The following is a 13707-nucleotide window of genomic DNA, read 5'->3' on the forward strand; positions in this document are numbered from 1 at the left end:
GTGCAAGCTGCACATTCCGTAGGCACTAATGTGCCTCCATACCGTCCGAGACGCAGGCTTTTGAACTGAGTGCTGATAAAAAGCCGGATGGTCCATCTCCTCTTTAGTCCTCTATAGTTTAGAGGATGCGGCGTCCATGGTTTCCAAAAAGAATTTAAAATTTGGATTCGTCTGACCACAGAACAGTTTTCCACGTCGCCTCGGTCCATTTTAAATGAGCTTTGTCCCAGAGAAAACGGCAGCGTTTCTGGATCATGTTCACACATGGCTTCTTCTTTGCTTCTTTATGATCGAGCTTTAACCAGCGTTTGTGGATGGCACAGCGAACTGTGTTTACAAATAATGAGTTCTGGAGGTGTTTCTGAGCCCCTGCAGTGATTTCCATCACATAATCACGCCTGTTTTTAATGCAGTGCCGCCTGAGGGCCCGAAGATCACGGGCATGCAGTATAGATTTTCACCCTCATCCCTTGCGCGCAGAGATTTCTCCAGATTCTCAGAATCTTTTGATGATATTATGTCCTGTAGATGATGAGCTATTCATAGTCCCCGTGATTTAACATTGAGCAACGTTATTCTGAAATCGTTCCACAAATCGTAGACGCAGTTTTTCGCAGATTGGTGAACCTCTAGCATGTGTGAACTCTAGCGTGTGTACGTGCACACGGATCTGTTTTATTGTTTATATTATTTCTGTTGTATAGGTATTTAGGGAAATTATTTTCTTTCTTTCTTTGATGTTACTCATCCTACTTGTGCTGCTGCGTCAATTTGAATTTCCCCTATGGGGGATCAAAAAAGGTACATCTTCTCTTATGTTATCTCGTCTTATGAAACCAAACAGTGTGGGAAAAACAGACAGTAAACTGTCGTATTGCAGCTCCAAGGAATTTCTGACCATGGTACATGTGGAAAGAAAGTGCTACATGCAACAAAATTATATTAGAGGTTTTTTGTACCTTTTTATATATATATATATATATATATATATATATATATATATATATATATCCCCCTTTCTAGTACCATAAAGGTTCTCTGTCCATTTGTCTGTCTATGGGAACCCTAAAAAGTTCTTTGCAGAACCCCTTTTGTGAAAGGTAAAAATTGTCTTACACTTACAATTATCCAATTCCTTTTCCAATAAACGCCTGAAGAACCGTTTCTTCTTTCTTTTTTTTTCTTTTTTTTTTCTTTTGGACTGTAGGCTCTATGAGAATCCATTGATTTCTAAAGCATTCTCAGAGTGGGTAAGGGTTCTAACTTTGTTAAGTACTTCCAATTGGAACCTTTTTTGAAGTGGAAAACATTTTTGTGATCTTAGAATTATAAGGTTCTATCCCCCAATCGTTTACAATTCAAACAGAAGGGTCAGTGATGCAGTGTTCCCTAGAAAACGTTCCGAGTCGACGTACTTTATAAATCTAGACATGGGTTCTTAGCTTTCTCACGTGGGGTCTATTTGGAACACTTTCTGAAAGGGGAAACACTCCGTGGGTGTTGATTGGGTTCTCCCGGTAGGCAAGATATCAGTGTGACCAAACAAACCTCAGTGCAAAGTTGATGTTAATGTTCATAATAAAATGCTTTTTCTTTTTTTTTTAAATAATTGGTTGAACGTTCTGGCTGATGTACTGCATCTTCCAGCAGAAGTTAGTAGAATTTTGGTTTTCTTAAAACATTTTGGAGAACTGGCAAAACCGTTTAGCAGCCATGTAATTTTTGTCCATTAGGATTTCTCCACAGGATGATGTTTATTTATTTTTTGTGAATAAACAGCTATATGCTGATGGAGATTAAATTCCTGACGCATTTATTATAGAGGCAGGTGATGGCACCGGTTTCATCTGGCTGACCAGTGTGTAAGGAATGTCCAGCTTCACCCCTGCCATTCAGTGGTGTGAATTATGCATTCATTCAGTCCCTTTGAAGCAGATCTGTTTCACACACACTCTCCTTTTTCCTTGCCCTGGGTTCCTGGGTCTCCCTCTAGGCTGGCTGTACAGAGGAGGCATCTAAACCTGTCTGTGCATTATGAAGGAGAACGGGTCCTTGTGTCAAGTGGAGCAGCTGCCCCCTGGATGCCTACTGGAGCCGGGCCTTAACGGGTGCCACTCTCAGAACTACAAGCTCAGCAGCCGGATGTCAGTCGGTGCAGGAGTCCGAAACAGAGCCAACGGGGCCGTTAAGGCTTTGTGCAGTAGCCCAGAGTGCAGCACCTCCGTCAGGCTGGAGAGCACGGAGCAGATCCGGAGGGGTGGAGGAGGCGAGAAGGTGCTGGTGACCGGGGGTGCTGGGTTCTTTGGCTTCAGGCTTGGCAAGGCTTTGGCCAGGCAGGGCATCAGCGTAATCCTGCTGGATCTGCACCAGCCACGATTTGAGCTTCCCGACGGAGCCGTGTTTCTGCAGGTAAGCCTGACATGTATTCACTTATGCCTACAACACACCTCTTTTATCCAAGAAGAAGGTTGTTATCCAGCAGTACAGAAGGATTACCAAGCATGACCTACTGCTAGCATCGGCCTGTGGATATGTTTCTGGCTGAAAAACAGCGAAAACACGATTGGTTTTAACAGACAAGCTCTTGCCCGGCTTAGATCTTATTTGAAAGACCGATACCAAGACAGAGTTCATTAGGGTTAACGGAGATTCTTCAGAGACTAAATATCGTAAATTTGGTGTCTCACAGGGTTCTGCTTTAGGTCCGCTACTATTCTCAGTTTTATACCCAGTGCCTTGGACGCGCAATTAGAAAACGTAATGTTGCCTTTCACTTTGTATGTTGATGACACAAAGCTAGGCAAAGTGGAAAGACTGTGACAAAGTCATAAAAGCTTGGATTAAGAGATCATTCTTGCTCATAAATCCTGATTAAAAACAGAAATACTGACATGAGCTAGTAAGAGCCAAAAAAAACCAACGGGTACAGATAAGGACGTTGGTGTAACCCTAGATGCTGGCTAATCATTGGGTTCCTGTGTGTAATTAACATCTGTAAAACTGCTTATAATCATCTGAGAAACAAGGCCAGAAGAGGAAATATGCTAACATTAAAACACGATGCTGAGAAACTAGTGCATGCGTATTAGTATGGATGGGACAATTGTAACGCATCAGCTAATTCAGAACGTAGCAGGAAAAGAAAGCCAGAGCTCACTGCCCCAGTCTTATTCCAGTTACAATGGCTGCCTATTAAGTTCCACATATGATTACGAAAGTCCTGCTCGTGACATTTAAAGCTCTGAACGGTTTTAGCTTCGGCTTATCTTGCTGATCTCCTGAAGCAGTATAACCCATTCTGATCACGTAATAGGCAAACGTGCTGTCAGTAATACCGAGGACCAAACAGACTCTGCCATAGTGTTATAGATAACATTAGGGACGCTCTACAGTGGTGTTATTAAAATGCTCACGAAAAGACAAAACGAAGATTATATTAATAATGTGATTTCTTCTTGCCATTTCTGTTTGATATCACGCTGTTCTTCAAATCCGCATCGGGCCAAAGGTTTAGGAAATGACCTGCATATTTAGTTTTTTTAATGTTACATTGTTGTCTTGATGCAGAATGCACCTACTTTTCATTGTTAACATCTTTAACGAAAATGCTGCCACTAGACTTGGAAGTGACAGTACTTTAATGCACAGATGTTAAACACCACCCTATATACGGCTCCGATGATCAGCGCTGGTCATGGGGTAACGAGCGTCGGTTTTTGGCTCGTGTCAGCGTTGCCCTGGAGGGGTGGAGGGAGGGGAGGATGTGAATGGTGCAGGGCAGCTGGGTGGAACAGAAGCAGCGCGGTGCCAGGTGCGGAGCAGGGCAAGACCGCGGCTTCGGGTTTCAAGACCACGGTTTAATGACCCCGTTCCTGCCGACGCACTCGGGTGTCACGGGGGAAAGAGTCGTTTTAGTGTTTAAAACAAGCGCCTTGTGAACAGTAGACGTTTTCACCAAGCAGCTTTACAGAAATCCGGATGTAGATTCGGACGTCGAACAAGTCGGAGGCGACACGAGGAAGGAGACTCGAAATGGAACCCGCCCTGATCTAGGTGACTTGATGCTACCATCGAGTCACCTAGATCAGGGCGGGTTCCTTTTCGAGTCTCTGGGGTAAAGATGTGTTCAGGGATGTTCAGTACGAGTCCTGGGATGAGTCTTAATGATTACAGCAGCAGCTCTTGGATACAAATCTACATTATCCAGGTGTGATTAGACACTGAAGCAAGCGTGGGACTTTTTGGATAGTGCAAACATAACGTATATTAATTTATAGTGTGTGTGTGTGTGTGTGTGTGTGTGTGTGCAGGGCGATGTGCGTGACTATGACACCCTGTATAAGGTGTGTGCTGGAGTGGACTGTATATTTCACACTGCGTCCTACGGCATGTCAGGACCAGAACAGGTCAGTACTCAACATCACGTGCTCAGCATCATCAAATATGTCGTTACTTTCTCTGTAGGTGTACAGTTGTGCACTGTAGTCCATTAGTTGCACTGCACAAAGTATTGCCCCCCCCCCCTTTACTGCTATCCATCAATGGATAGAAGCAGCACTGAAGTGATATTATCTGAGTGGTGGATTATTTTCAGTTCAGCATTGGAAATGAGCGAATCGGTTACAGCAGTGTTCTCGGTGAGGATTTTAACACTTCGAGGTCACTGCTGTTTGTGAGCAAACCAAAAATCAGCAGCTATCTGGCCACGATGAAGGTTAGAGGATGACTGGCACGCAAAGGTGAGCTACGAGGTAACAAAGTAGCCTGACCTTGTAGAACATCCCATTCCAGATGTATTCCTCCCTTTGCCATTATAATAAGCTCCACTCTCTCTTCTGGGAAGGATTTACACTAGATTTTGGGGCGTGGCTGCGTGGATTTGTGTTCATTCGGCTACAAGAGCGTTAGTGATGTTGATGTGAGGAGGCTCCAGTTCCAGTTCATCCCAGAGGTGTTCAGTAGGGTTGAGGTCAGGGCTCTGTGCAGGACACTCGAGATCTTCTACCTTCTTCCAACCTTCACACACCACGTCTTCATGGAGCTCGCTTCGTGCACAGAGGCATCGTGATGCTGGAACAGTGTCTGGGTCTCTCAGTTCCAGTGAAGGGAAATTATAATCCTATAGCATACAAAGACATTCGATTGGACAACTGTGTGCGTCCAACTTTCTTGCAGTTTGGGGAAGAACCTCATACGGGTGTGACGGTCAGGTGTCCACATACTTTGGCCATATAGTGTATGACCTAATCACCAACACAGTGAGCTTGGTAAACTGTTGTAAAAATCATTAAATAAATAAATGACTAGGGCTAGGAGAATCTGCATCTTCATATCATCAGTGTACGCATTACCAAACACGGCACTCGTTTTGGGGTTAACTGATGTTCCCCAAGGTTCAAGACACAACACTTCTTCTGCCACGTTCACTAAACATACAATAACTTCCGTGCTCAGACAGGTCTTCTCAAGCATAGGACAAAATTTCTTCCATACTAGATAGCGGTGATCGTCCTCCATCCTAATTAAAGAGGTGTCTGATAGCTAGCTGCACAGCTTCTATACAACAAAAACAGCTTCATCAAGATCCGTTCCTTGCTTTTATCGGACAAAAATTGTTGCTATTTTCTCTCTCTCGTCCCTTTAGCTCAGGAAAGAGCAGGTGGAGTCTGTCAACGTTGGCGGCACCAACAACACCATAAACGGTGAGCTAGTCTTCTTTTTTTTCCAGTAGTTTAGCTGCTCAGTTAGTCTATATGATGCATTATAATGAGTTTTATATGGATTGCAAGCTCCTAAGGGCTGTGCCTGGCTCTTAAAAGGATTAATTATGCCATGTTTTATGCAATGATGTAAAGTAGTCGATCAGTGGGACATGTTCCTTTTGCACAAGAGCTAGTAATAAAAGTCAACATCACGCAGATTCTTTTCATTGTGAGCTAACTGCAGTTATGAGGCTAACGATTTGTTTTGTACTGGAGCTCTAAGGCTAATTTTGCTAACAAGTCATGGAGGCGCGTGCCGAAATGCGTGTCGACGACGAAAAAATCTTTCGAAGGCACTCCATTTCCCCTCAATCGCATATTTCTGAAATCATAAGGTGGCATTTTTAGCATTAGACACTTAGCTTGAAGTTGTAAATTCCTAACAGACCTAAACATCTGTATTTAGCACGGCAGTTTGCATTGTGACAGCTAGCGATTAGCATTCTGCTAGTTTGTCTGGGCTGAATTATTATCACGCTAGCTAGGGAACAAATCAAAGTAGTCCGTTAGCTTTGGCTCGTGTTTTCCTTCCTTTCTTGGGTTCCTTGATGAAAGAGACACTGTTTTACCATCAGGAACTAAAATTAGTGCATGGTTTAAAAGTTACTTGTTAGCAACATTAGCCTTGTACCATTCAAGCGCTTGTTTGAATTGAAACATGTGCTCGCTCCAATCAGTACGAGCTATTGTGACAAAATTCAGATCTCCTCACGGTGGAGTGTGTGAGTAGACCATATGGAGCTCAGTGTGTGTGTGTGTGTGTGTGTGTGTGTGTGTGTGTGTGTTTCAGTGTGTTGTGAGCGTGGTATCTCCAGACTGGTGTACACCAGCACGGTGAATGTGGTGTTCGCTGGGAAGCCTATCGAGGACGGGGACGAGGACTCTGTACCCTGCGTGCCTCTGGATAAGGTAAGAGAGAGCGGTTCATATGTAGGGAAGGTTAGCAAGGTGAACCGAGAGAACCTGACACCTGTCGCGTGTGTGTGTGTGTGTGTGCGTGTGTGTGCGCTACACAAGCCGCTCCCGTCTCATCATCCGACATGTAAATGAGCAAGTAATGAACCCCGGATCGGTCACATTAACTGCGTGGCTGTACTGCGTGTCATCGTCACTCATAACCCCGCACCGTGAGCCGTATCGACTCCCACTACGTGACTTTCACCCAAGCGTGAATGTCAGACGGACGGATCTCTTTACTTTCAAACTTCTCAAAGATCTCAACTGCTGATCTCGGATCCAGGTCGAGATCGTTAAGCGGTTAAGACTTGTGAAGGGTCCGGCCGCAGCAGTGGGTCACGACCGTAGATTTTGGTCACAAGCCTCAAACAAAACGCATCTGACAGACTGCTATCGAGTGAAATTTTAGCGTAACTAAATGTGACGTCATCACGACACACGTTCAGTTTCCCCCCATTGAAATAGTTTCCCCCCAAAAAAGCACGAAAAACATTGCATCGCAAATTCTGAAAAAATCGACAGCAAAATGAAGCGTTGTGGTCGCACCAATCACAGAAACCCTCCTGTACTGACTGACTACAAATAAAACAAATCAAAGCGGTTACACAGCATCACAGACTCCTTCTTCTTCTCCTCCTCCTTCTTCTTCTCCTCCTTCTTCTTCTTCTTCTTCTCCTCCTTCTTCTTCTTCTTCTCCTCATCCTTCTTCTTCTCCTCCTTCTTCTTCTTCTTCTCCTCCTTCTTCTTCTTCTCCTCATCCTTCTTCTTCTCCTCCTCCTTCTTCTCCTCCTTCTTCTTCTTCTCCTCCTTCTTCTTCTTCTTCTTCTCCTCCTTCTTCTTCTCCTCATCCTTCTTCTTCTCCTCCTTCTTCTTCTCCTCCTTCTTCTTCTCCTCCTTCTTCTTCTTCTTCTTCTTCTCCTCCTTCTTCTTCTTCTCCTCCTCCTTCTTCTTCTCCTCATCCTTCTTCTTCTTCTCCTCCTTCTTCTTCTTCTCCTCCTCATCCTTCTTCTTCTCCTCCTTCTTCTCCTTCTTCTTTTCCTTCTTCTTCTCCTACTCATCCTTCTTCTTCTCCTTCTTATGCTTCTCCTTCTTCTCCTCTTTCTCCTTATTCTCCTATTCCTCCTTCTCCTTCTTCTCCTTCCTTCACCCTCTCCTCCTCCTCCTTCTTCTCCTCTTTCTCCTTCTTCTCCTACTCCACCTCTTCTTCTCCTTCTCCTTCTCCTCCTCCTTCTCCTCCTCCTCCTCCTCCTTCCCCTTCTCCTTCTTCTCCTTCTTCTCCTCCTTCTCCTCCTTCTCCTCCTTCCCCTTTTCATTTTCCATCTTCTCCTCCTCCTCCTCCTCCTTCTCCGTCTTCTCCTTCTCCTCCTCCTCCTTCTTCTCCTCTTTCTCCTTCTTCTCCTACTCCTCCTCTTTCTCCTTCTTGTCCTCCTCCTCCTCCTCCTCCTCCTCCTCCTTCCCCTTCTCCGTCTTCTCCTTCATCATCTCCAGCAAGCACGAGTTATTTCCGGGTGAACCCAGTATACGATGTTCGTTTTATTCTTCAGTTGTCCTGAATTGAATTCAGTTCCCCTTTAAATTACAACAAGGTGAACATCTGTTTGCACTGCGAGCGTGAGTGCCAATTATAATAGGCACGTTAAACCTCCTCTTACATCACATAACCATAATCACTCCCGAGGGGATGGAGACGTTAGACGTCAGTTTGACAACAGGGAATCATTTTTGCCATTTGGTTTAAGTGGAGAAATGAGATCCCAGGCCAAATACATATCCGAGTCAAATAACTGTGCCTCACGTCACTGTGGGACCTTGCTGTAAACACAAGATGATACTCAAGTGTTCTGTTTGTCTGAGTAAGGAATAAAACGTCCCGTGTCACGCTGTTATCAACGACGGGGTGATGCGATGAAAGAGTTTGATCATTTCCCCGTAGCAGCGCTCCCTGAAGCGTTTTATTCCTCTTACACCACAGCAATTTGACAACGATTACAATTTTTATTTATTAAAGAACGAGATGTACTTTTTATCCGTTTATAGTTACGTGTTGTGAAACGTCCATGAAGCAAGGTCAGAGGCTGTTCACTCTTACATTCTAGCAGCTACGAACAGCCGTCCCCTCCCCAGCCTGGCTTGTTATCTCTCTTGAAGTTGATAAGACCAAAAAAAATACTTATTTAGTGTTTTTCTTACTGAAACGCCTCTGTGTCGGAAAGCTTAAAGTTACAGTATTATCTCCGACACTGGAGACTCCTTCCGTAAATGTAAAGTAAACATCTCTTCACCGAAAACTTCACCGGATCTTCCATTACACACGTTTTGTTTTTTTAATTGACGTTATGTAGCGTGTCCACTGTGAGTCAGCTTTTTTCTATAGACATGAAAACCTTCTGACCAATCAGAGTCCAGGATACGACAGCACTGCGGTGTAAAGGGGTTTATATGTACGGGTTTTTTTTTTAGACTTCGGATCAGGGTGCGAATAGGACGCTGTCTTTTAAACATTTTTTTTATTTTACAGATGTATGTTTTCATTCCTGTGCGTTTTGTGGTTCTCAGCACATAGACCACTACTCCAGAACCAAAGCCATCGCCGAGCACCTGGTCCTCACCGCCAACAGAAGACCCTTACACGGTACAGATCCTGCTCTCTGACGCTGGCCGTGTGTGTGTGTGTGTGCGTGCGTGTGTGTGTGTGTGTGTGTGTGTGTTGCGTGTGTGCGTGATAGTGAGGTACCGCTGTGGTAATGTACCATGTGCAACCGGACCCAGTGGACCTGCTGACCCCTGTTTAAATTTAGAGCTTTACAATAAGGCCAAGCAGTCTTTTAAACCTGACACTGGCGTGTCTGTAACTTTCGCATACAATTATACCTCTGTTTGTGTGTGTGTTTGTGTGTGTGTGTGTGTGTGTGTGTGTGTGTGTGTGTGTGTGTGTGTGTGTGTGTGTGTGTGTGTGTGTTATGAAGGCGGTGGCCTGCTGCAGACGTGTGTGTTACGACCATCGGGTATCTACGGTCCAGGGGAGAGGAGACACCTACACCGTGTGATGGTAATTCTCTCTCTCTCTCTCTCTCTCTCTCTCTCTCTCTCTCTCTTTTATTCTTTCTGCTTTTGTGATTTTCTATTTTAAAAGTAAACAACTTTTATTCTTTTTCTTGTCTTCATTCGTTTCTCTTTCTGTCTTCCATCTCTTCCTTTGTCTCTCTGGCTGTCTGTCTTTCTCCCACTCTCCCTCTCTCTCTCCCCCCCGTCTCTGTAGGTCTCTCTCTCTCTCTCTCTGTCTCTCTCTCTCTCTCTGCCTGTCTCTCTCTTCCTCTGTCTCTCTCTCTCTCTCTGTCTCTCTCTCTCTCTCTGTCTCTCTCTCTCTCTCTGCCTGTCTCTCTTCCTCTGTCTCTCTGTGTCTCACAAGGTCATTCTCTCTGTCTGTCTGTCTATCTGTCTGTATCTCTCTCTCTCTCTCTCTCTCTCTCTCTCTCTCTCTCTGTTTTCAGTCCTCGCTTGGTCTGATGTGCGCAAAGCTTTACAATATTAATGGAGTCTGTGAGAAGCTTCAGTTACAGTCTTGTTTCCTCTGACACACACACACACACACACACTCACACACACATTTTAATTTTCTAATTATATATTAATAATTCTCTCCTCTCTCTCTCTCTCCTGTGCTGTAGGTGAATGTGGAGCGCAGGCTGTTCAGTTTCACTTTCGGTGACCCCGAGGCCAGGATGAACTGGGTGCACGTGGATAATCTGGTCACGGCTCACGTCCTGGCAGCTGAAGGCCTCACGCCTGAGAGAGGCTGCGTCGCAGTAAGCACAACTCACTATGTACAGCTGCAGTCAAAATTATTCACCCCCCCAACCATTGCAAATCAGGTGTATTGTCAAAATTATTCTTCATGATTTCTCTGTAGAAACTGAGCCGTTCACGGCTACCTGCTTTACCACGCGCGATCTAATCCCAGCACCTGAACAGTAACTCGTATAACATGCCATGATACGCTTCCACAGACACGCATTGTGAGGATCACACCCCGAGGCTGTTCCTCACTTCTAAGAACGCAAAGAACGAACTTCAATTAAATACACTATATATATATATATATATATATATATATATATATATATATATATATCAATCTAAACCATATATCAAAATCATTCTTTTTAGATGCATATTTTGATTTATTTCGATTATTGTCGTTAGAAAGATGTTAAAACTACAGTTCTGAGTCCGGCTTCCGTCATCCGCTGTTGTTTTGCCTCGATCTACTTTTAGGGCTTGTGTGAAAATCCGACGATGTTTCAGGTCATATTTGTGCACATATATGGGAAATTGGAACTTTCAAGCACCACTGTGTATGCACATTATGAAAAACACACCCGTGCGTCGTTAGTAGCTCGGACACTAAAGAGTCGACGCGTACCGGCGCTGAGAATCGTGACGCTAGCTGTGATTAGCGATCTACAATAATAAACAGTGTAGGACGGTCAGTAAGAAACGCTCCGGGTCGGAATCGCTGCAGTAACGGTGTCACGTCTTTGGTTTCAGAACGGACAGGCCTACTTCATCAACGACGGGGAATCTGTTAATGTGTTCGACTGGATGACGCCGCTGGTGAGTCACAGTGCTGTTCGTACTCCATGTTTACGCGATAGTATCGTCACACGAGCACGAGTGCTGTCACGCCGAATGTTCGGTACGGCAGCACGGTGCGAGTGTGATGTCCCTGCCGGGGGAAAAAAAACCAAACACGACAATAGAAACTCTCATATAATATGTCATGGCTTTAATGGTTATAATGGGAATTGTATTGGTTTTTATGGAAACCGTACTGGTTGCTATAGAAACGACAACGTATTAGCGCGAGCGCATTAATATAAAGCTGTGATTTGCTGTCAGAGCCGTCTGTTGAGCCGTTCCACCGAACGGGTGCCGTCTCCGTCCCCGGGACGTTATATAAATATGCATGAATGCTAACCGAACAGTACACTTTATTATTAAGACGAGTGTCCTGTACATTCATCTAACCGCACGTCTTAATACGCACTCCCCGTCAAAAGTTTGTGGACACCCGACTGGAGTGTTTCTCACGGTGTTAAAAAGCTTTTGATCTGAAGGCGCGTGATTAAACGTGTGAAATCGGTGTCGTAGATGGAAATATAATCGTGCCGACGTATACGTATTTTAAAGGATAAAACTTGAGGTTTGGGGTCTCCGTTAAAAGGGGAAAAAAAAATGGCTTTGCTTTGCTTTAAAAAAATATATATGTATTTTATTTATTTATTTTAGAAAAATACAGCTTACGTGCATATATAGTGATCTTTTATTTTTTCCCCTCACCGATAAAATCAATAATTTGGACGTGTAACCACCATTTCTTTCAAACCAACACTTTCTTGCATTTCTGAAGAGTTAAAACGACTGTGTGTGTTATTACCAGATTCAGTGTGGAAAAACAGATTGAAAAAGAAAAAGATTCATTTGGAAGAGTTAGAACAAGCAAACGGCACCCGTTCGGTGGAACGGCCCTGTTACAGACGACGCGTCATGAATCCGTGGTTTCAACCCTGACGTGTGTTTAAAACTCTGTGTTTGAACAGTTTGAGAGACTGGGCTACGCTCGTCCGCTGATCCGGCTCCCGGTTTCGCTCGTCTACTCAGCAGGTAGGACTCTGACATATTTCACTTTACAGTCCTTTAATCGCCATCATCATCAAAAGGAATACTCTGAGTCGACTGAATGTAAAATCATGGTGTGTGTGTGTGTGTGTGTGTGTGTGTGCAGCGTTCCTGATGGAGCAGTTACACGTGGCTCTGAGGCCCGTGATGGAGATTCCTCTGCTCCTGACCAGAAACGAGGTCCGAAACACTCCTTTACTCCTCTGTTTCTCTCTGTGTTCCTCACCCGCTGTTCTCTGCCGTTTATAATACACCCTGAAAAGGATGTCACGGGTGGCGGGTGAATCAGTGAGTCGATTCATTTGCGAGCGTTAAAAGGTTATAGTGTATAATACGGTGTACTTTCTCTAAAACTGCTTTCTGGCGTTAAATGCGCTTTCAGAAGAAGTTGAATATTACATCGATCTAACTGAGAGAAAATAAAAGGCACAACTTTTTATTTATTTAATTATTTGTTTGTTTGTTTAGCAGATGTTCAGGTGTCGTGCTGAGTTAAATGTATACATGGAGGTTATTTCTTTTAAAAAAATATTTGATATTTGATCTCTGGATGCTTAAACTCCTTAAACGCCCTCGCGTATTATTCAGTAATTGTTACCTAATTATTCTCATTTACTCTTTATTATTCCTTCATTTCTCAGCTCTCCTTTCTCCCTCGTTTTTTTTTTTCTTTTTTCTTTTTTCGGTAACACTTTATTAATAACAGTACATGAATAATCATGCACTCATGATACCCGGATCAACTTAAACGTGAATAATGATGAGTACTGATCACGACCACCTTAAGTACACGTTAGTACATGTTTGTTAGTTAATGTATTCATTAACACGTGCGGGGGGGGGGGGGGGTGTAAACTAAATCACACATGCTGTGGAAGAAATCATATCAATTGTCAACTGAACGTGCAAACATTTGAATTTATTCAGAATTTATTTCGCTATTTAGAATTGAATTTATTTCGAATTTATCCCTCCTTATCAAATCCCACTGTAGTAGCAGTGCCCAGGGGCCCGGGTCACTGCTCCTTTTCCCACAAGAGTTCCCCAGATGAGGACGGGTTCCCTTCTGAGTCCGGTTCCTCTCAAGGTTTCTTCCTCGTATCATCTCAGGGAGTTTTTCCCTCACCACCGTCTCCACCGGCTCGCCCAATAGGGATAAATTCACACGCTTAAAATCTCCATCCTGTGTTTATATGTTTCTGTAAAGCTGCTTTGAGATGATGTTCGTCGTTAAAAGCGCCTCACAGATCAAACTGAATTGAAAGAGTGAAATTTGGTGTAGTTTACCGCTACGTGTCAGTTAATACAG

At 44.0% G+C, this 13707-nt stretch overlaps 1 protein-coding gene across 1 annotated transcript in view; it reads left to right on the top strand.

Moving 5' to 3' along the window:
* Positions 1 to 1142: 1142 nt before the first annotated feature.
* The window catches only part of sdr42e2 (short chain dehydrogenase/reductase family 42E, member 2), a 19680-nt gene continuing 7115 nt past the window's right edge, over positions 1143 to 13707 (top strand). The window contains exons 1-10 of the mRNA XM_053613336.1: positions 1143 to 2409; positions 4311 to 4406; positions 5645 to 5702; positions 6553 to 6671; positions 9276 to 9351; positions 9686 to 9768; positions 10388 to 10525; positions 11268 to 11333; positions 12320 to 12383; positions 12505 to 12578. Of these exons, the coding sequence (XP_053469311.1) occupies positions 2035 to 2409; positions 4311 to 4406; positions 5645 to 5702; positions 6553 to 6671; positions 9276 to 9351; positions 9686 to 9768; positions 10388 to 10525; positions 11268 to 11333; positions 12320 to 12383; positions 12505 to 12578 (1149 nt within the window). The 5' untranslated portion in view covers positions 1143 to 2034. The remainder of the gene's footprint in view (positions 2410 to 4310; positions 4407 to 5644; positions 5703 to 6552; positions 6672 to 9275; positions 9352 to 9685; positions 9769 to 10387; positions 10526 to 11267; positions 11334 to 12319; positions 12384 to 12504; positions 12579 to 13707) is intronic.

Source organism: Ictalurus furcatus, chromosome 24 (assembly GCF_023375685.1).
Source record: "Ictalurus furcatus strain D&B chromosome 24, Billie_1.0, whole genome shotgun sequence".
Classification (NCBI taxonomy): Eukaryota; Metazoa; Chordata; class Actinopteri; order Siluriformes; family Ictaluridae; genus Ictalurus; species Ictalurus furcatus.